At 42.4% G+C, this 21,787-nt stretch overlaps 1 protein-coding gene across 1 annotated transcript in view; it reads left to right on the top strand.

The window, feature by feature from the left end:
* Nucleotides 1-21,787, top strand: part of LOC117778460 (laminin subunit alpha-3-like) — a gene marked incomplete at its 5' end in the record, with an annotated part of 54,760 nt that overhangs the window by 6,884 nt on the left and 26,089 nt on the right. The window contains 24 exons of the mRNA XM_034614024.1: nucleotides 4,124-4,241; nucleotides 5,705-5,823; nucleotides 5,906-6,076; nucleotides 6,986-7,086; nucleotides 8,234-8,349; nucleotides 9,114-9,232; nucleotides 9,659-9,749; nucleotides 10,794-10,925; nucleotides 12,613-12,663; nucleotides 12,768-12,815; nucleotides 14,881-15,015; nucleotides 15,704-15,838; nucleotides 16,189-16,323; nucleotides 16,530-16,582; nucleotides 17,055-17,154; nucleotides 17,941-17,993; nucleotides 18,156-18,261; nucleotides 19,001-19,100; nucleotides 19,201-19,357; nucleotides 19,992-20,130; nucleotides 20,290-20,432; nucleotides 20,569-20,672; nucleotides 21,179-21,335; nucleotides 21,618-21,781. Of these exons, the coding sequence (XP_034469915.1) occupies nucleotides 4,124-4,241; nucleotides 5,705-5,823; nucleotides 5,906-6,076; nucleotides 6,986-7,086; nucleotides 8,234-8,349; nucleotides 9,114-9,232; nucleotides 9,659-9,749; nucleotides 10,794-10,925; nucleotides 12,613-12,663; nucleotides 12,768-12,815; nucleotides 14,881-15,015; nucleotides 15,704-15,838; nucleotides 16,189-16,323; nucleotides 16,530-16,582; nucleotides 17,055-17,154; nucleotides 17,941-17,993; nucleotides 18,156-18,261; nucleotides 19,001-19,100; nucleotides 19,201-19,357; nucleotides 19,992-20,130; nucleotides 20,290-20,432; nucleotides 20,569-20,672; nucleotides 21,179-21,335; nucleotides 21,618-21,781 (2,747 nt within the window). The remainder of the gene's footprint in view (nucleotides 1-4,123; nucleotides 4,242-5,704; nucleotides 5,824-5,905; nucleotides 6,077-6,985; nucleotides 7,087-8,233; nucleotides 8,350-9,113; nucleotides 9,233-9,658; nucleotides 9,750-10,793; nucleotides 10,926-12,612; nucleotides 12,664-12,767; nucleotides 12,816-14,880; nucleotides 15,016-15,703; nucleotides 15,839-16,188; nucleotides 16,324-16,529; nucleotides 16,583-17,054; nucleotides 17,155-17,940; nucleotides 17,994-18,155; nucleotides 18,262-19,000; nucleotides 19,101-19,200; nucleotides 19,358-19,991; nucleotides 20,131-20,289; nucleotides 20,433-20,568; nucleotides 20,673-21,178; nucleotides 21,336-21,617; nucleotides 21,782-21,787) is intronic.

A 21,787-nucleotide genomic window follows, 5' to 3' on the forward strand; every position in this document is an offset into this window, starting at 1 on the left:
TCAGACTCTCAGGAGCTCACTCAGAGGGCTTCTATCTGTCAGTGCTCTGATCTCACTGTAGATGTCGGCTCTGCAGGGCCCTTTGGATGGAGTTTGGGAGGAGGATATTCAGTATGTGCCTCTTGGAAATCTACTTATATACATTATGCTCGCTTTCTAGCCTGCGTCTCATGCCTGCTTTTATTAGATTCGTCATAAACTTAATCTATATGGTAGAATACAGTATCTCCTATTAGAGCACAATAATCAAATGGGTGAATTAAAGGAATAAAGGAACAACTAGAGTAGCATTCAATAGAGCACACACCTCCGCCAAGGCCCAATGGTCGTCTTTTCTGTGTGAGGATGAACCACTCTACCGTGGCTCCATTACCTGAAGCACTGACATGTCTTAAGTCAAAGAGCAGGACTTCAGTGTGGCGGAGGCAGTGCTGCTGAAGTCCACACTTGATGGTGCACATCATCCCTGAGCTGTCACACCCAAACTAGGAATTGACTCAATAACAAACACAAACACACTTTGAGCATGAAATGTAAAGCAACAACAGATTTAGAAAATGATGTGACTGACACGTGCGTCTGTAAAAAATAATTTGACATGTTGCTGCGAGTGTAAAAGTGTAAAACATGTTAATATGTTGCTCTTAAAATGGTGTTTGGTCATGAGGGACGTGCTTTGGCTCCGTTGCCACTTTGTGTTAAGTGGTAGGTTAGAGGAGGACTGGATACTTTATACCTTGTATATGTGACACTATTGTAGGGGGTCAAGGCCAGGAATTTGAGGAGGGGGTGTAGAGGGTGGTTGTCAAACAGTCCATATCACTGCTCGACCCCTGACCTTTTTGACACCCACCATGCAGCAGCCTCCTGTACTAATCTCTCTTGGATGACACCCTTGTCTTAAGCCCCAGGCTGCAGTTGCAGGGAGCGGCAGAGGATGGCTCTGCTCAGGTGTTTTTCTTTTCTAGGCCACGAGCCTGTCAATCGGTTTCATGTCTTTCTACGCCTCCAGAATCTTCTGCTGCTGCACGTAGCATGCCATCGCTATATTATTTCATGCTTCGTCCAAACAATCTAGCTGCTGGACATATTTCAAAAGTGTGTGTTTAGGCTGGCAGGGTAGCAGTTGGAGGGACACGTCTTACATTAAGTAATGCCATGCCAGAACAGGCCCTGTACTCCAAGATGTCTGTTTCTGACTGGCTTTGTTTTCCAGAGGAAACAAGTCAGTATCACATGACATCACAGTGTTTAGGATAGATGTGATTTTTGTATGGCTGTAAGCCAGTGACAGCCAGAGGCATTATTTTCAGGTTTTTCGTCCAATCGGATTTTTGTGAACATGATAGCTCAAGAACGCCTCCAAGGGATTTCTTCAAATGGAATACAATGTTCTCCTATATGCAAAGATGAACTCATAAGAATTCGGTGTTCAAAATTCAAACATCAAGGTCACTGTGAACTCACTAATCCCTTATTTTGACTCGTGAACATGTTACCTTAAGAACACCTTGAGAGAATCCTTTCAAATGTGGTGCTAATGTTCACCTAGACTCGTGGATTAACTGATCAGATTTGGGTGTTCAAGGGTCAAAGGTAAAGGTGACATTCACCTCACCTGTTTGTGGCCTCTTTAACATGATATCTCAAGTCTGTGTTTTGGGAATTTCTGCAAATATTGACGAGTTTTCACTTGGACTCAAAGATTCGTTGCTTAGATTGCAGTGGTCGAAGGTCACAGTTACCTCAAATTAGTCTAGAAAAAAGTTGTACGTAGACTGAAACTGCACTGATTATCAGAGGAACACATCTGCAGGGTGGTAATTGTAGTTTTTATGAAAGTTGAAAGCACAAGCATTGTCCCCCCCCTTTTTATTTTACATATGTGCTGGTGTCAGTACAAGAATAATTAAAAACTACTGTGCACAAATAGCCACAATCAAATATGAATGTAGTTGTATTCATATCCTGATCACACCATTGCACGGCCTTTCAGATAGAAGCTCTTTAACGATTGACTGAATAACTACATTAGACAAAATACTGGAATATAGAGTTATTGGTCCTTCACCTGCACATTAGTATATTTCAATACTAACTGAAATGTCCATGAAGGTTTTAATGAGGAGATTTCATCTGTGTCCATGACAAGTGGCGGAGAGGATTTTCACCACTGTGTGTTGCTGTCAGGGACAGGTTCCTGAAAGCAGTCGCATGCTCTGCTTTGGGGGCATTAGGAGCGAAGGGGAATGTGGCGCTATGTTTGGAATCTGAGATGGGTCCACATGCCAGCCAGCACGTCTCTAGCTAGCCAGACCCCCCCCTACTTCCATCTCACCACCCTCCTGCCTCCTAATCCCAGGCCCTGCTTTGACATCATCACAAACCATGTGAGCTAAACTTCCTCCCGGTCTTGCAGCAGAACCGGCATATTGATAGTAGGCAGTGCCACTACAAAACCCCTGGCTTCTATTTTTAGCAGGATAACAGCCCACGCCTTTTTTCTGTATTGTTCTTTGAGCATCCTGTTCCATGTGGGTGGAAGTGAACTCTGATTAATTTCAAAACACACCCAATTCAAAGACTAGGTCAGGAGGAGGTGTTTTAAGCTATTGTGTTAAATCACAGACCGACTGTACGGCTCAATGACCACGAACGCCAGTCAAGGCAAAGACTGATCCTGATGATTCTGCTGTTGTGCAGTTAGGGATTGTTGACAGTTTTCAGTGAACAAGACCAGACAGATCCCCAGCTGACCTCTGCCCTCTCTCACAATCTGTCAACCTAAGAACTACTTGAACCTGGGGCCATTACTTCTCAGACGGATGAGACACATATTGTAGACATTCCTCTACAATATGTCTTCTTCATGTCGGGGCAATTCTTGTGAGTTCTTCTTGACACAGTCCATGACTCAACAGCAAAAAGGCTTTACCGCGTGTTGCTTTGCTGTGATATGTTCTCATAGCTCCCTGCCTCATGTAAAGAAAGAAAGACAGAAATATGAACGCCTCAAATGCCCACTGGGGTTTTCATTGAGGTTCTGAGGGATGAGAGGCAAGCGTGGGCCTGCCTGTCATTCTTCTAAAAAAAATGTCTATTTCTATATCTTATTTAATTTGAATACAATACTTTACAGTTTCCATTCAGCTTTAAAATCAGGGGGCATAACCACAAGTTTAGCAAAAAGTGTCATGTGCCATGTTTTTGAATGTAGCTCTAAGATAAGATCAATTGAGATTATCCTTTATTAAATCCATGGAAATATAAAAATAGAAATAGAATTTTAACATACACAGTGAATAATATATAGAGTTGAGCAGAATATATTGCACAGGTAGAATTGAGTATTGCACAGTTCGATGAGTTCAACCTGTGCAAGTTTATCGTGCATGCCCGTTCTGAAATTGCACAAAATAAACTGTGGTTGAAGACTGGGTGTGGTGGTCAGGTGAATGGTTGAGGCCTTTTGTTGACACTGTAGGTGTTATGTGCAGAGTTTAAATTCCAAGCCATGCAAAGTCCATACCAGGGCTTAACAAAGAGATCTCTGACTCTTTCACAAATCACCTCTCCATAGAACAATGTTCAATCAAGCTGAACTCGCCTGCGTTCAGGGCTTGATGAGGATGTTGATGATCTGCAAAGAAAACTGCTCTGAGCTTCAGAGCCTCACAGAAAGCTCACTGTTGGTTGAAACAATAACTGCACTATGTTCCCTGCACTTGTATGCCCTGTATACTCTGATGGAAGTAGGAGATAGGAAGTTCAGAGAACGGACGTGGATCATGTGGGCTTAGCTGAAGTCTTTTCACCAACCTGGCTGCACCTGCACCACTTTTATTGCTTAAAACTTTTGTTTGTACCGCTGTTGTCAAGCATCACAAATGAAAAAGCTCAAAACTGGAAGCCCTTACCTTGATTTAAGTGTAATGTTTAAATCCCCATAGATACTTTAGAGCTGAATTAGTTCCCAGGCTTTTACAAGGAAGGAAATAAGTGTTGCTGGCCAAGAGTGAGACCTTTCTTAATAGAGCAAGGAAACGACAACATTTTGCCTAAATCCGTTCAGAGCATTGACTGCCTTTTGTTTATCCTGCTCTTTGTGTTGTTCTTTTTTCAGCTCTTCCATGTGGCGTACGTCCTCATCAAGTTTGCTAATTCACCTCGTCCTGACCTGTGGGTGCTGGAGCGCTCGGTGGACTACGGGAGAACCTACAGCCCCTGGCAGTATTTTGCACGTAAGTCACTGTGGTGGTTTTTCTATTTTGCAATGCCTTGAGTTTTATTGTGTTCTGATAATCAAAACGAAACCACGCCTCTTGCACAACACTTTTATTTACTTGTGCTATGAATCAAATGTTGAAACAATATGACTGAACTATACCCACATGGAGCTGCTGGTCTGAGTAGGTGTAAGAAAAAACAAGTTTAGTTATACAAATCTAGTTTATCACATTTTTATAGCTTTTTAAGTAGATTCCCTTTTGATTTTTTTTGTCTTTATATGTATGTTGGCTCAACATACATATGAACATACGAAATATGAAATGTACTATACAAATACAGTTTGTCTGATTTATTGATGTAGTAATGAGCAGCTGTTAAAACGTTATTAGCTGCTCTTGTTAAAATCGTCACACTCCTCTACAATATGTCTTCTTCATGTCAGACATGTGTGTGGAACAACGACGGCTCAGGTCTCTTTAGGTGTCCCACTGAACTATTTCAGCAATTCATCACGTACAATACCAGAGCCCCGGAAGCCTCACAGCTAACATTGAACTTATTAATTGCACACACCGCCTTACCTGCCAAGACAAGTCAAAATGTCTGCAGTGAAAAAAAGGTTTGTTTACTGACACACTTTTAAACCTTCCACACTGATCAGCCTGCTTAAAGGCAGGGTGAGTGTGTGTGTGTGTGTGTGTGTGTGTGTGTGTGTGTGTGTGTGTGTGTGTGTGTGTGTGTGTGTGTGTGTGTGTGTGTGTGTGTGTGTGTGTGTGTGTGTGTGTGAGTGTGTGTCTTTGTGTGGGAGAGAGAGAGAGAGAGACATGCCAGGGTAAATTAAAACTGACAATAGAATATTCTACCTTTGAATGAACATGTCTGAGTTATGATGTCTAATATCTGGGGGGACACCTGTTCACACGCATTACTTCACTTCGTAGACAACTCGGTAAATACAGACTTAAGTTTAGTTTTTGATGGATTTGTTTCCTCATTTATCATTTTCAAATTCAGATTAATTTATTTTAATTAATGATGAAGGGATACGAGACTTCTTTGGCACCTAACACTCAAATATCAGATGCCGGAGCTTCACGTAAGCACTTGAGCACAACAACTGTCTGTGTGTTTGTTCACATGGAAACCAAATGTTCGACTATTTACCTCATTCTGAATAAGACATTATATAAGTTGCTCTTAGAATATTTCTCCCTGCCTATTTCTCACATCATTACACCCACTACGCCCAGGACATGCATCACCAAGCAGTTGGTTCCTGCCGATTGCCGATAATGGGAAATTCTGTGAAAACTCCTGCAGGATGTTATAATGCAATTAAGAAGGACATTGTGGATAAAAAGTAACTGTACAGAATTCATCCGTTTGATATTAATGTCAGTATATATGTTAAAATGAGAAAAGGTTGGATAGTGTGGTAAGACATTGTTTTCTTGTTATTTTCTTTTTTTTGCAGATTCCAAACGTGAGTGTATAGAAAAGTTCAGAAAGCAGCCCAATGCTCGTGTAATAAATGATGACGACCAGGTGTGCACGACAGAGTACTCACGGACCGTGCCTCTGGAGAACGGGGAGGTAAAATATCACATCAAACAGTTAGAAACCAAACCACATTTGTTACATTTTATTTGGTAAACAAAAAAACTATTTTATCCAGATTGTGGTGTCTCTGGTCAACGGTCGACCGGGGTCCAAAAACTTCACCTACTCACCAGTGCTGCGAGATTTCACGAAGGCCACCAACATCCGCCTACACTTCCTCCGCACCAGCACCCTGCTGGGCCACCTCATCTCCAAGGCCCAGAGAGACCCTACTGTAACACGCAGGGTGAGAGCACACACTCCACGACTTCACAAAAAGGTGTCATACGGGCAGTTGCTATTTTCCCATTTGGGGAGCCAATTTTACAGCTCTGCACCAGACAGCCTCCAGCTTCCTTTCTGCTGACACATACAAAGTGGCCTGTGCTCCTCTGCTCACACATTCATCCTCGATGAGGCCTGATGCCAGATCTGTCTGTCCAATCATCACAGTCATTCCTCTGAGATTACTGGTTTGGACAGCTCCCATAGGCTGCAGGTGCAGAATATGGCACCTTTCCTTAAAGTATAAACTGTATGTTAGTAAAAACCAGCAGTGACAGAGTGATGACACTAAAGCCGATGCTCCTTGTTGTATATATATATGAGTTGTGGCTTCACAAGGAGGTTGTATTTTCACCCCTGTGTGTTTGTTTGTTTCTAAGCAAGATTACACAAAAACAGGTGAATGGATTTTCATCGAACTTGTGTGTAAAGATGCAGTATGGGCATCAAGGCATTGAATTTTGGTGTGGAGACACACCGAAGCCATTTTCCAGCCATTTTCCTAGAGAATAATGCATGGATCTTGATGAAAAACAAACTGGCACATTAAAGGTACTGGTCAGGTATGTGCTCTACCGAGTGCCATTCTCTTGATTGATTCTTTTTTAATAAATCATTGATGTCAGCTGTTGGTTATTATCTTTATTTTTTGTTGTTGTTCCTATCATGCACTGATTCGCCCCATGGAATCCAGCCTCAGCTCTTGGGTCACGGTTTAAGTCTGTACTTGTCAAGCTGCAGGATTCTCCTCACGCAGACAAGCAGAGCCAGACATTTGTTTTGGTGTGGGAGATGTTGCTGGGCTGCCGATGACACGGCCGTTATTTAAAAATGGCGTGGTGATGATAACGTTTTCCTTCTATGTTGACAGTACTACTACAGTGTCAAAGACATCAGCATCGGCGGACGCTGCGTCTGTCATGGGCACGCACAGGTGTGTGGCGGGGGGCGTAACCCTGACAACCCAGACAGGTAAGAAATGCTAATTATCATCATCATCATCATCCTCACTCCAGGTTTCTTTGTTTTTATCATCACATCAATACTTTCATGCGGGAAGTTTTTCATTACTAATTAATTTTCCTGAACCGGTTTGTTATTGGTGTTTCAAAATGTAAATTTTGAAGTCAGACTCATTTCATTTGTAAGTTTTCATTAACAGAGTCGCTCTGTGCTCCACTGTTGTGCCATAGTGAGACAAAGACCACACAGATAGTGAATGAATTGATTGTGAGGAAGGACGATGCCCTCCTATGTTTGTACACTGACATCACCATTGTAAAAAGCAGCAGATTAGTTTAGTCACTCTGATTACAGATCCTGACTTTGTAAACAGCAGCGGAAACAAAGAGATGAGGGATTACATGCTGTTTTGGACCAACAGAGCAATGTCAGATTCATGAATTCCTCATTGTGTTTGATTATTACCTCCACCAAGGAGGCTGTGTTTTCGTCTATTTGTTTCTTAGTTAGCAGGATTGTGCAAAAACCTATCAACCGATTTCCATGGGATTTTGTGGAGGGGTAGGGCATAACCCAGGGAAGAACCCACAACATTTTGGTGCGGATCCAGGAATGGGCTTTTTTCACCTTCGCTAACATTGCGAGATGGGGCGTTCGTCAACATTTTTGTTTTCATTTCTCAGAGGAACAATTGAGGAAAAAATCTGGCATGTTCAGGGGACAGATTTTTACGACTGTGTACAATTAGGCGCAGCTTGATTGAATTTAAGGGGACTGTTGGGTAGAGGTATGCACTCCAGTGACTGGTTTCATGGTAACTTGGGGAAATTTGAATGATTGCTCTCAGGGGTGGGATCACGGGGGGCATTGGTCCCAGACTAAATCTGATTGGTCCCTGAAGTGCCCCTGTCCTGTATAATTAAAATTAGGGAACCTCACTAACAATCCAAACAATTTTTTAAGAATGTTTATTTTCCAAGCTCTTTTGAAACTTGTGCTTGGAACAATTTTTTTAATATATTCAAAGATGTGAGGATTTGCTCAAAGACATAGCGACAACCTGAGTGTTGTGTTGTATCACAGCTTGTATCTGTGTGTATCCAATGCAAATGACAATCTAAACACTCAATCCATGTGTCTGCTCTCCTGCCTCTAGACTCCAGTGTGACTGCAAACACAACACCTGCGGCGAGTCATGTGACCTCTGCTGCCCAGGTTTTAACCAGAAACCATGGCGTGCCGCAACTGTCAGTAGCCCGAATGAGTGTCAGCGTAAGTATACATGTACAGTACTTCAGTTGATGTGTAAACAGAACCACACTCTGCTGCTTCCTATGCTGCCGGCTCTTTGAATAATGACCCACACTAGACACCCCCCCCCCCCCTCCCCAGAGTGGACTGAATTGTCCTCTTGATATTTAAGCCCTGTTGTGGATGTCCTGATATGGTGTTGTAAAGAGCCTCAGTAGTGTTGAGAAGACATTCCTCAAATGGCATGTGTAATGAACAGCACAGTGCACAGCTAGCTCTATAGGATAACTGCTTTGTGTCTTCTTAGCCAGCTAGTGAGCCAGCTAACCAGGCCTGCAACAGCCTAGAGAGACCGTCCCCCAGGCCAGTTTATCTGTGATCCAGGCCGTTAGCCAGCAGACCATGTCTCAGCTGGGGTCTGATGGCTTTGGACTACTTACCCTTTGTGAAATACACGTGACCTTGTAGCAACCCCTAAAAGCAGAGTGTAAAATGAAGAAGACTTGTAATCTAAACAGTGCACCCATGCAGTGGAAAGACATCCGCACCATTCATAAACATTAAAGAGACACACGGGTGGGATACAGGAAGAGGATGTGCCGCCTTGTTTGGTTTGGATTTTATAGTTTCTCTTTATACTTTACAACTACGCTTATAAGTATCTTTTTGAAAAATAAGTAGCTTAAGGTGCTCAAACACGGACAAGGGAGTCAGGGGGGGGGGAATTTGCTGAGGCATATAGAATAATTATATGTGTGTGTGGGTCTCTGGGTTTTCCTCCTCAGCCTGCCAGTGCTTCTCCCATGCATCTGACTGTTATTATGACCCAGAGGTGGAAAAGAGGGGAGCAAGTTTAGACACCTTCGACAGGTACGACGGAGGGGGAGTGTGCATCCACTGCCAGGTATGAAATGCATATCAAGTCTAAACTGATTCCTGTGTGTGTGTGTGCATATTTGTGGTTGAAGGGGTGGAACATGGCACACAAATTAAGAACTGCATGTTGCCTGTGTCTCATGGGATTTTGAGGTCAAAACATTTGTCTTTTTTTTCCCATTTACACACTTTCCTCCTTCCACGCCAAGAATTTATTGTTGTGTCAAAATAAAGTAATGTTCAGTGTTGTAAAAGTATAACGTGGAATACTGTGCAGAGTATTTCAAAATGTTGTGTCCTCTCAAATGCAGGTCGTGCAAGTATGCAAATAAATCGATGTGCAACGAAAAACTAGAAATTCTAACGCACAGTGAAAAAATAGACTCTTGTGATCCTCAGCTTTCTCGTTGTTTTGTGGCTGATGCCTCACACATTATTTTGTGTTCTTCTTTAGCACAACACTGATGGAGTGAATTGTGAGCGATGCATCGAAGGCTTCCACAGACCTTATGGCGTCCCTCCTGAGTCTCCCTCAGGATGCATACGTGAGTCACTTTCTCACTCTTTGGTTGCTTAAACTGATAAGTCCGAAGTCTGGAGACGTGAATGTGCGGATTGGAATGGTTTGTTTTGATTTGCTGAGACAAAATGCATAGTTTCCTCAGTTTCTTCTGCTGCTTTGATAGAATCATTTAAAACTAATTGTGTACATTCATTCTGTTTCAATCAAAAAGCACCAGATTGTTTGGGAACTACGTAATATCTCACCATGCAGCTATCTGACACACAGTGCATGACTAACACATGAAGCCAAAACACTGCTCGACTCAAAGGAGAGGCATCAGTGTCTTTTTTGAGACAGACACAAATGGCACCATTGATCAACCACTGGCACCACCGCTTGCATTATTGCTAAACCAGGCTCTGCTCTTGTTTACATTACTTTAATGGCCCATGGCTGTTCCTCGCCATATAAATAGCTGCCAGTTGTGTTTAGACACGAGAAAGTAGTGGATTTAAACCGGTTGCCCTGAGCACTTTGTTAAGTAAACCTCAGAATCCCAAAACTCAATTAAGTGAGCTCATCAGTGGAAAAGCTGCTTGTTTCAGCAAATGAGCAAAGTTTCGGTCATCAATGTTTGCTATTGAGATCTCTCGATTTGAGATCTTGCATGGTTGAATAGTTGAATATTTGAGTTTATACTTCCTGCTGAAGGCTTTAACATCTTAAGGGATGTTTCAACGGCCGGGAAAGTGGGTAGGATTTCTGCGGGTGCTGCTGAAGACCTATGTAACTGTAGAATGTACACCTGCACATATGAATTCTCTATCTTCACACGCAGCACTCTCTCTCATAGGGGATAGGGGGGATGGCTGAGAGGGAATAACAGTTGTGAGAGGTTATCAAGGGGCATGCAGTGTTGGTCACATGGTTTAAAGGGAATGGCATCCCCCCCTCATCACCCTACAAATCCCCTATTGTGTGTATGGCATACATTTATATATTCGTCCACACTGATGCACTTGTTAATATGTGGTCATATTTGTACATTTATATAATTTCATCATGCAAACATGATCTCCACCAGCCTGCAGGTGCGATGAAAGGACAACAGCCGGTTGTGAAATGGGGTCTGGAAGGTGTATCTGCAAGCCACAGTTTGCTGGAGAAAACTGTGATCGCTGTGCTGATGGACACTATTACTACCCGCAGTGCATTCGTAAGTTTGAACATTTCGAATTAAGGATATTCATTTTACTTAGTGTATATAGAGAAATTGAGGGGGAAGCATAGGAGTGAATGTGCTAAAATTTTTATTTTATTGTGCAAATCCCGAAAGTCGTATGGCACACTGTCAAACTGAAAGGTGCAGGTGGTCTTACCCTTGCACCTCTGAGTCTTGGATGAGTGACAACTTCGATGTTCATTAAAATCTTTTGTCCGTGTGTGGGAGTTCGGGGTGTGGTTGTATATGGGGTCAGGAGAAACTGTACCCACCCTTTGATGGGTGGGTACAGTTTCATCACTTTTTTTTTTTTAGCCTTTTATGTTTCAGGCTTTCAGTTTTCTCCTTGAGGGGACTGTTTTCTCTTTGACAAAGCCTATTTGAAAGAGGTATGCAGAAGGTTGTCTACACATGTTACTCTATTGACTAACCATTACTGCACATTCCACATACCATACCGCCATCCAAACAAACATATAGCATGCAGATGCTAGACACGCATAGTTTCCCAATCTTATCTCATTCTGATCTGACTCAGGAGGCATCAAGAGTATATTGAGATAAGATCGACAGTATTTCATCTGTTAGATTAATGAATACCCCCCCCCGGCTTTGACTAAGCCTGTTGGATTTCTTTATATGAACTTGCAGCGTTCGACTTCAGTGCTCCTGGACTTTGAATAAACATCTAACTGACATTCATTGCTTTTCTCAGAGAGGTGATTTACATCGTAATTTAGCTTTAATTTCACTGAATTAGTTAAAATACTCCAGATAAAGATCACATTCCTTTTTGCTTTAATATTAGTTTTATAGAGTCATTAAATCTGCCCCAGGTGAACTTTTCCTTATGTCATACAAACTCTAAATTAGTTGTAGGCTGATCCAGACAATTTATGAGCGTTGGATTTATTACAAGAGGTTATTCTTAACGGTGGGTCTCGTCTCCAGCCTGGTGCACTGACAGGCTGGTCTAAACATGTAGATGCAGTCATTAGGAGGCTGTCTGTGTTTTAGGAGATGCTTCTCTGCTGTTTTTATAGCTGTATAGAATTTCTACAACTTGTGTCCTTGTGTATTTTAGCATTTAAACCAAGATTTTGCTGTAAATGGCCGTTGTTGAGAATTGTATGGGAAATGTTAAATGCTAGGAGATGTTAAGTAACAGTGGCACTAGAGAAGAATCCTTACCCAAGAAAACAGAAGACTGGCACTCGGAGGACCACATACCCTCTGCCAAGATCCAATAGTCAAATCAAGTCGAGCTGCACCAAATTTCACACACTCCAAAGATATCGCCCCTGAATATGGCAGAATTTTTTATGAAAAATATCTCACAATGTTAAAGAAAGTGAACCTGGAAATAATCCTGGGTCGGCTCCTTGATCAGGATCTGAACCAAAATTTGATGTATTGAAGTTTTTGGAAAATCCTGTGAGTGGCATCAATCATCTAATTTGATCTCTCGGCAAGAGAAAAGGAAGCAGTTCTTTCTCAATATTTATGACTACATCTTCATAATGTTTGTTTATATACTGTATGTGTTTTGGTTTTTGTGCTTTTTAGTATTTGCAGCAAAATCAATTATTCAAGTAGTGTGAAGATGACGCTAAAGGTTTTTACAGAATCTCAGTTTATTTTCTGGGGAGATCTTTACTTTGTACCTGTCCTTTGAAATCAGGATATCCTATATACCCAGTGACCACCAAATCCCCTGCAGGTCCTTTTGTGGGTAAGTAGATTTTGTAATTTCTAATTAAACCATCATTTAAAATGCTCTCAGTTGAACTTCTTTACTGATTTATTTTCTCCATCCTTTTTATTCTCTTTGCACAGAGCCCACAGTCTGTCCTCTGGGTTATTTCGGCTCACCCACCTGTCAGCGTGAGTCTTATTAGATCTAATATGTTTTGCTGCTATAGAGTTGTTTCTATGGTTATGCTGTGTTTACTACTTTAATTTTTTTTACGGTGCAGTCCTCGACTGTCTTGCATCACATTTGGCGCAGGTTGTTAGAAAGGACTTCAGACCATTTAAGGCACCACTGAGTCCGACTGAGTTAAATGTAAGGAGGTCTGACAGGCAAACATGACCTAACCTAGGTTAGGTTATGTTTGCAGGTTATGAAAACGGAACTGGCAGTATTCTGTTTTATGACTGGGTTTGACGGGAGGGTTAAAATACTTGCACGACATATAGTCAGACTGTGTAAATCTTCTGCTCACAGACAGCAGAGCTCTAGCAGTTGTTACACATAACAGTCTGATGGTCCTAAATGTTGTTGTCCGTCAGTGAGGATTTAAGTTCAAGTGTTCCCGTGACAGCGTTAGTCAGTTGGGACTGCAGTGAGAGCAGTGAGAGCTGACCAGGCTATTATTAGTTATGACCCCCCCCTGCTAAATTCCCTTTTCTGGTTTCATCTAAGCTGGGAAACTCATTCTTATTAATATGGCATCTCTATCAAAACAAAGACCTTTGGCCCTTTACTTTTTCTGGCTTGTTGTACGCTGTTGTAACAATGTACGCTGTCTTCAAACCTGTCTGTGTAACTGTGAGCTGAGTGAGAAGGAATTTCATCCGCAGCCTTTGAAAAAGCTGATTTTAATGTTGGAGCCGCTTATAGGGACAAAGAAACTTCTCTCTGGGCTGGTGGCTGTCCTGTATGAGCGCCAAGTCTATTCACATACCAATACCAGGCGAAGCTTGGCAAGATGTGGGCACCAGTGTGGCTGTACCACTGTGTGCCACAACAGGAGAATAGTTCACGTGCTGAAAGTATTTGTCATTCCTTCTGCATCAAAGAAAAAAGCTCAGGCTCATTTGTAAGCAGGCTTCAGGATTCAACCAAATAACTTTGAATTTTAATCATGATTCAATTAGTTAGAACTTCTATTGATGAAATACATATATTTAATGTGTTTGTGCACAGAGTGTGTATGCGACTACAGAGGAACTGTGCCTACGGTCTGTGACTCTTCGGGGCGCTGCCTCTGCCGTGAGGGTGTGGAGGGGGAGCGATGCGACCGCTGTCGACCTGGATACCATGTTTTCCCCAACTGCCAGGGTGAGAACGAATCATCATCCCCATTAGCCTTCACAAAATGCACGAGCACAACCTCATCATAGTTACTTTTCAGACTGAAACATGACCTTTATTTTGAAATAAATAAACCATTATGTTCTCATAAACATAGGCAGCAGACCGGAAGAGTAAATGTTGACAGTGTAGCTAATTGTTATATTGGATTGATTACAGGAAGTTGCATAGAATGGCTTTGTGTGCAAAAAACAGTTTATTCAGCAACTTTGTATTTTTGACTGCATGAGACTACGTGCAGTATTTTCATGATTACGAATCAATCAATCAAACTTTGAATTTGAATCATGATTCAATTAGATAGAACTTTTATTGATGAAATACATATATTTAATGTGTTTGTGCACAGAGTGTGTATGTGAATACAGAGGAACTGTGCCTACGGTCTGCGACTCTTCGGGGCGCTGCCTCTGCCGTGAGGGTGTGGAGGGGGAGCGATGCGACCGCTGTCGACCTGGATACCATGTTTTCCCAAACTGCCAGGGTGAGAACGAATCATCATCCCCATCACAAAATACACAAGCACAACCTCATCATAGTTACTTTTCAGACTGAAACATGACCTTTATTTTGAAAGCGATCATGCTCTCAAAAACATAGGCAGCAGACCAGAAGTGTAAATGTTGACAGTGTAGCTACTTGTTATATTGGATTGATTACAGGAAGTTGCACAGAACGACTTTTTGTGCAAAAAACAGTTTATTCAGCAACTTTGTATTTTTGACTGCATGAGACTACGTGCAGTATTTTCATGATTAAGAATCAATCAATCAAACTTTGAATTTGAATCATGATTCAATTAGATAGAACTTTTATTAATGAAATACATATATTTAATGTGTTTGTGCACAGAGTGTGTATGCGACTACAGAGGAACTGTGCCTACGGTCTGCGACTCTTCGGGGCGCTGCCTCTGCCGTGAGGGTGTGGAGGGGCAGCGATGCGACCGCTGTCGACCTGGATACCATGTTTTCCCAAACTGCCAGGGTGAGAACGAATCATCATCCCCATTAGCCTTCACAAAATGCACGAGCACAGCCTCATCATAGTTACTTTTCAGACTGAAACATGACCTTTATTTTGAAAGCGATAATGTTCTCAAAAACATAGGCAGCAGACCGGAAGAGTAAATGTTGACAGTGTAGCTACTTGATATTTTGGATTGATTACAATAATTCACAAGCAATTGACAAATTGTTAAAAGATTATTAATAAACCTATGCACTCATGCATTTTAAAAGATAATAAAACAGTAAAACACCACCACGTATCATTGTAAATAAAGCAAGTGTAACTTATAAAAAGCCATAAAATTATAAAACACTAAATGTATACTCCAAGCAGAGACATGCTTTGGTCATTTTAAAGTCTGAGCTGAGGACTTTTGGCACTACAACATTACGGATCTAAAAGGATCTCAAAAGCCCAAACCAACTGCATATACTGAATCATATATATGATCCACTTTGATCAAGTATGATCTAAAATAATCTTCTAGAATATCTCTTTTTTAAATATTGCTTTATTGTGTATTCTCTCATCATATTATGTCATTTGCTTTATCAGTTGTGTGCATTAAAGAGCCTTATAATGATCATTTAGTTTTTTGTGAGGAATAATAAGTATCTAATAATGCAAAATGGCATCAGCTAACGTCCTTTTCCTCATCTTCCAGAATGTGTTTGTGATGGGGCCGGTATGGCGGACAGTGTCTGCAGTCCGGGGGGTCAGTGTGTTTGCCTGCTTAACTACGGGGGGCAGGAGTGTGACGAGTGTGCACCAGGCTACTACGGCTACCCGGACTGTGCTGGTGAGTGGGATCCAGATCCCTCAATACCCCACCAGTGTAATTATGATCGACAAAACAACTGGGTGCATGTAACCTCCGCTGGTCTGAGTGGTGGTGGAAAAAATGTGGATGCTGGTTTCACCGGACTTAACTGTGGCCTCTTCTCATGACTCTGTGGAGCAAACGTCCTCATTCTCCCACAGTATCCCATAAAGTCCCACTGCGTCATCCAAATTCATGTAATCTGCATGGCACTCAAATGAACTTAAACACGAGATATATTTGGATTCCTGCCTTTTATGGAATTATATTTGATAACAGTATAGCTATTATTATCTAATGTTCTTAGTAAAGTTGTTTCCTGTCACCAGCCTGCCGATGTTCACCCGAAGGGTCCCATGGCAACGTATGCAACCCAGTGTCGGGTCAGTGTCTGTGTTTGCCAGGGGTGGTGGGGCAGCAGTGTGACCGCTGTGCGTCTGGACTCAGGTTCCCTCGATGTGCAGGTAACCACACAGCAACATACATGCAGTCTTTTTTTCCAATGAAGCAGAAAAATAGTTATTACTTAAGCAAATAATTTATATTTGTACATTTTTTCAAGTTGTTCCATGTGTTTTAAAATATTTGACCAACCTTGTGCTATATTTAACCGTGTAACACACTGATTCTCATGTTTTTCTTTAATTCTTCCCTCATTTGATCCTTTTAGCCTCCATAAGCCAGTGCAATGTTGCAGGGACCGAGGTCGCCAATCCTCACACGGTATGCCACTCTCAATAAACTTTGATTTTTTTACCACACCCCAACCTTTAACCAACTGAAGAGGTTGCAGCCTAACGTCAGCACTGGCCCTTTGGGTGTGGTTTTACACAGACTACAACAGTCCTAGTTGAAAAGAGAACTGTGCTGCTGATTTTACAAGGACGTGTGTTTTTTCCCCCTGAAATGTAAATGTAATTAAAAGAAGGAAAAGATACTTCCTTCCATTTTGAAGAGGAAGGAAAAACCACAACATCTGAGCTAATTCCATGTTAATCTGGAAGGTTGCGTTCTTCCTTTTATTTTTGACACGTGTTATGTACTTGTTTGAAAGAAAGAAAAGCAGCCAATTTCTTGCATTATCGTACAATATGCAGACACTCGTGACTGATTTCAAATAAATTTCTTAACAAACACAATTCAGCATTCAAAAGTAGCTGCCAGTTATCTTTATGTTCCTTATCTGTTGATTCAGGGCCACTGCCTGTGCCTACCAAACGTAAAGGGAACCTTGTGCGACATGTGTAAACCTCTGTACTGGAATCTGGCTACCGACAACCCTCGTGGCTGCACAGGTAAGTGAATGGAATTAAAATGGACAACTAAACCAGACTTAAGAATTAAGGCGCATTAGTTCTGGTCACTGACCCCATTTTTTCCCACTGTATTAAATCGCCAGTAGCAATCTGTCACGGTACTGATATGGGTCTTGACCCCTCTAAACCAGAGGATATGTCAACACAACCCTGTCAACAAGGCCGGATCTGCCTTCCTGTCCCACAGAGGGGAGCTGAGGAATAAGACGTTAATACAGGCAAATTACTACTGAGTACTTCCAGTGTGGAGCTGCTGGGATTCAAACTGTGACGGAGCAGTAATGAGTATCTGGTGGCACATTAAAAACATGTAATACCTCTGGACTGGTGCTTTGTCCATTCTCCACGCACATAAAAAATACTCCACTGGAAATACTTATTGTTCAGCCTCTGAGGAAAGATTTCCAGGCTTTGTCTAGAGTACCTGTCTAATGTTACAGTTCTGCTCTCCAGCAAGAATGTTATCGCTACCACGCTGCCTGAAGACACAAGAAAAGAAGGAGCTTTTAATATCCTAAGAATGCCTCTGGTTGACCGTGGCCGGACATTTTTCCGCTGGGTTGAAAGCGAGCCCCGGCAGTAAAGCTCCTCTGGACCTTTTGATGTACAGATCTCTGCAGATTGGAGGGTTTTGTGCTGTTGCGTTTCACCCATGAAAGTGTAAAAATCCTGTAATCAGAGTCTATTCACTCTGACACCCCCCCCCCCCTTTCACGTTTTCATTATCCTTCACCCCTCTCGCTCTGTCTCCCCCTCTCATACCAGAGTGTCGGTGTGATTTGAAAGGGACGCTGAGTGGTGTTGGAGAGTGTGAACAGGTGAGTGATACTACACAAGCAGCGATAATAATACGACCGCCGGTGACTGATACAGAGGAATTAATCAAATTGAGTTTCATTAAAGTTCACAGTCACATGCTGCACTTCTGACTGATCTGCTTTTCCACAATCACATTTTCTCCCGATGATCTGTTTGCCTAGAAAAGTGGACAGTGTCGCTGTAAGCCTTTCGCATGTGGACACTCGTGTGACACCTGTAAGGACGGATACTTCATGCAGCAGAAAAAGAATTACTTCGGATGTCAGGGTAAGAAAGATATCCTACCAGACCAATTTCCCAACATCACATTCACTTGCATTTACTGCCTACCATTTTCTGGCACATAAACAAACAGGCTGTTTTCTTCAGGTCTCCACAGATTGGTTATTTTTAAATAGCACCTTTTGGAATCTGTCCAGTAGATTGCCTCCGCTTGCAGTGTATTCTTATGGGGCAACTGCGCCAGTCCACGAAATGGCCACTAAAAAGGGGTTTTGTCATCAATAAATTGCGTAAATTGTTATTCTGGGTCTTTGCTAAGAGTCTGGCAACATTACTCACTCTCACTTCTCATGAGACAGGAAGATGGAAGAGAGGGTTTCACTCAAATAAACTATGCCTATGCTGTAGAGACTGGGACCTGTTGATGCCCGACAGTGGTAGTCATCATCTGTCCACAGGTGATTCCTTGGACACTACACAATGCTGTGTGACCACGTTGGAGAATTTCCCTGTCTTATCGACAGGGCTCTGCTGGAGACATTCTTCATTCATCCTCGTTTTTTGACGGGTTTTAGTGGACATTTCATGAACTGTAGCAGTTGCCCCATAAGATTAAATTGTAGCCACTGCTGTCAGTGCTGCTGAACTTCACCTATCATGTGGAGAATTGTGACCCTTATAGTCCTCTATAGCTTAAATCGATTTTTCAGGGTGCACAGAATCCACATTGAGAAAATAGATTTCATCCCTAGAAATAATAACTTCCTTTTTCTTTGCCTGATAGGTTGTCAGTGTGATGTAGGCGGGGCCATTGGCATGGCGTGTGATGAGGCATCAGGAAAGTGTCAATGTCGGAAGAACATAGTTGGCCCCAAATGCACCGAGTAAGATTTTAATTCATTTAGATTCTGACAAATTTTTCTTTTTTTGCTGTTGTGATTAACTAAATGTTTTTGATTTATATTCTCATGTACCTTGTTATAGGCCAGCACCGAGCTACTACTTCCCTTCTTTGCACCAGCTGAAGTTTGAGGTTGAGGATGGCACTTCTCCAAACGCCAGACCGGTGCGCTTCGGTTATAACCCACAAGAGTTCCCAGATTTCAGCTGGCGAGGTTATGCTATAATGTCCCCCGCACAGGTGAGTACGTATTCAAATGAGGACCTTAATGAATTGAATGACTTGTGATTATAAATTACATTATGGCTTGGAAATTCTTTTGTGATCTGCCACTTCAAGAACTTTGTATCTTCCTTTTTTTTTATCCTTTTTCAGTCTGTTCTGATACCACTGTGATTCTTTTTGCTTTTACCTCTGCACTGATATCTCTGCTTTAAACACACCAGCCTCTCTTTATATCAGGGCTGATGTAAGAATGTGGATACCGGCTCCCCTATAACTAACCCTATCTCTCTTCAGCCGGACGTGATCCTAACACTTTCCCTTGGCTTTCCTGGCCCTTTCCATATTGTACTGCGCTACGCCACCCCCAAACAAAGGGGGAGAAAACGAGTGCGAGCAAGGATCTTGGTGGTGGATGAAGCTGGCTTTCAGTCTTGCTGTGACTGTAAGTGAAGGGCCTGCCTTGCTTTTTGGACGTATTTCCCTCTCGTCACCTTGCTCGCTGTCTGTTGAATAACCCGCCCTTGTCTGTTTCACTTCTCCGCTCACCGGACATGATCTTTAACCCTCTCTGTTACACCCTCATCATGGTCTCCTCAAACCTGTGTGTGCTGAAGCAGTCAGCTGTGTGTCGCTCTCGCCCCCCCCGCAGAGTGACGTCAGAGTAACAGTGCATGTTGACCCAAGAGAAGGAAGGCAGCACTTGTTCCGTGTGGTTCTGCGATTCATTAACCCGAGCAGCTCCAGTGTGACTGGTAGCGTCAGGGCTACCAATAACAGAGGCACTGCAGGTGAATCCGCTTTTTCATTCCACAAACTAACCCATCATTAAAAAAAAAAAAATCATTCCCTTACTGACAGTTATATGTAAGTTTCTCTGATAATATTCCACCCAGCAGTGGTATATTTTTCTGTTAAGTGTGTAAAATTACTCATTTCACTCACTACAGGGTCAGACCAGAGTAAGGAAGTAATATTCCCAGAGAGCCGCTCGCCATCCTTCCTCACCGTCCCAGGAGAGGGATTTGCCGAGCCCTTTGCTTTGACTCCTGGGAAATGGACCATTCACATAAAGGCCGAGGGGATCCTGCTGGTGAGGAAGACTCTGATGTAGAAGTTATCTTGTAAAAAGTGCATTTTGTTCAATTTTCTTTTGATTAAAAATAACAAATATATATATAAACTGAACTCCTAATATAGACACTATCACTATCGCTCTCACTTCTCAGGACTATTTAGTGCTGCTGCCCAGGGATTATTATGAAGCACCTCTGCTGCAGGAGAAGATCACAGAGCCCTGCACTTACCTGCCCTCCGCAAACAGGAACGCAAAGTAATTATTGAATGAATCTGTTCGGTCCATTCATACTCACCACCTTGTTTTCAGACAAAGATTTCTAGATTGATTTATCTTAACATGGTCCTACAGAAGTCATATCATATTATAATCATAATGGAGATGAGGGTTTATAATGCCTCCGACAGTAACAGCCAGTGGCCGGATTATGTTTATGTTGTCCGTCTGTCCATTTATTTCTTGTGAACACGTTGTCTCAAGAACGCCTTCAGGGAGTTTCTTCAAATTTGGTGCAAATTAAATGTTCAGACTCAAGAATGAGCTGTTTAGAAATCAAAGATTACCTGATGAGATTTCAGCGGTCAAAGGTCGCAGTCACAATCATCACATACAGATGAAGGGGAAGTAGAGAAATCCCACAATGCTCTGAGCAGACAATCAAACTAGGATAACCATCAAATAGCAGCTAAAACAGGATGATGATGTAATAATCTTTTATCATTCATGCTGAATCTGACTATGTCCGTGTGTCTCTGTCTCAGCTGTTTATTGTACAAGAATGTGGCCATGGACGGCTTTAGCTCCGCGCTGGGCTCACAGGGAAGACTCTCCAGCCGCAGTGGACGCAGGAGGAGGCAGGCTCGTGTGCGGCGTCCCACCCCAGATCACCCTGAGATGGCTGATCTCAGTGGCAGACAGGTGGGAAGCCATGACTTAATACATATACAATGTAACCACCGACTGGATTTAGAGCGTGGTTTCAGTATTATAGACTCTACCTTTACAGTATAAAAGGGTTGAACACTAGACTAAAGGTCACTGGGCAGGTTCCTATCAGTTGTTTTAAAGTCCAGAATCAAAGATTATACCTGTGTCATCTTTCAAGTAACTTCTTGAACTTCCTTTTGACCTTTCCTCGTAATTTTCATTCTCTCAAAACCGTTCCGTGTCCATTTTATGTTCTGTTCATGTGTCCTATAGTCTCAGCTCCAGCTCAGTTTGCGAGTGCCTCGCTCTGGCCCATACGCTCTGGTGCTGGAGTACGCCAGCGAGGTGGATGCTGTCCAGAATGTCAACATACTCATCGGCGGTCAGCTAGAAGGCCAGATCCCGGCCAGGGCTAATATTTACAGTTGTGCCTACAGGTAAGT

This window comes from Hippoglossus hippoglossus, chromosome 17 (assembly GCF_009819705.1).
Source record: "Hippoglossus hippoglossus isolate fHipHip1 chromosome 17, fHipHip1.pri, whole genome shotgun sequence".
In the NCBI taxonomy this organism is placed as follows: domain Eukaryota; kingdom Metazoa; phylum Chordata; class Actinopteri; order Pleuronectiformes; family Pleuronectidae; genus Hippoglossus; species Hippoglossus hippoglossus.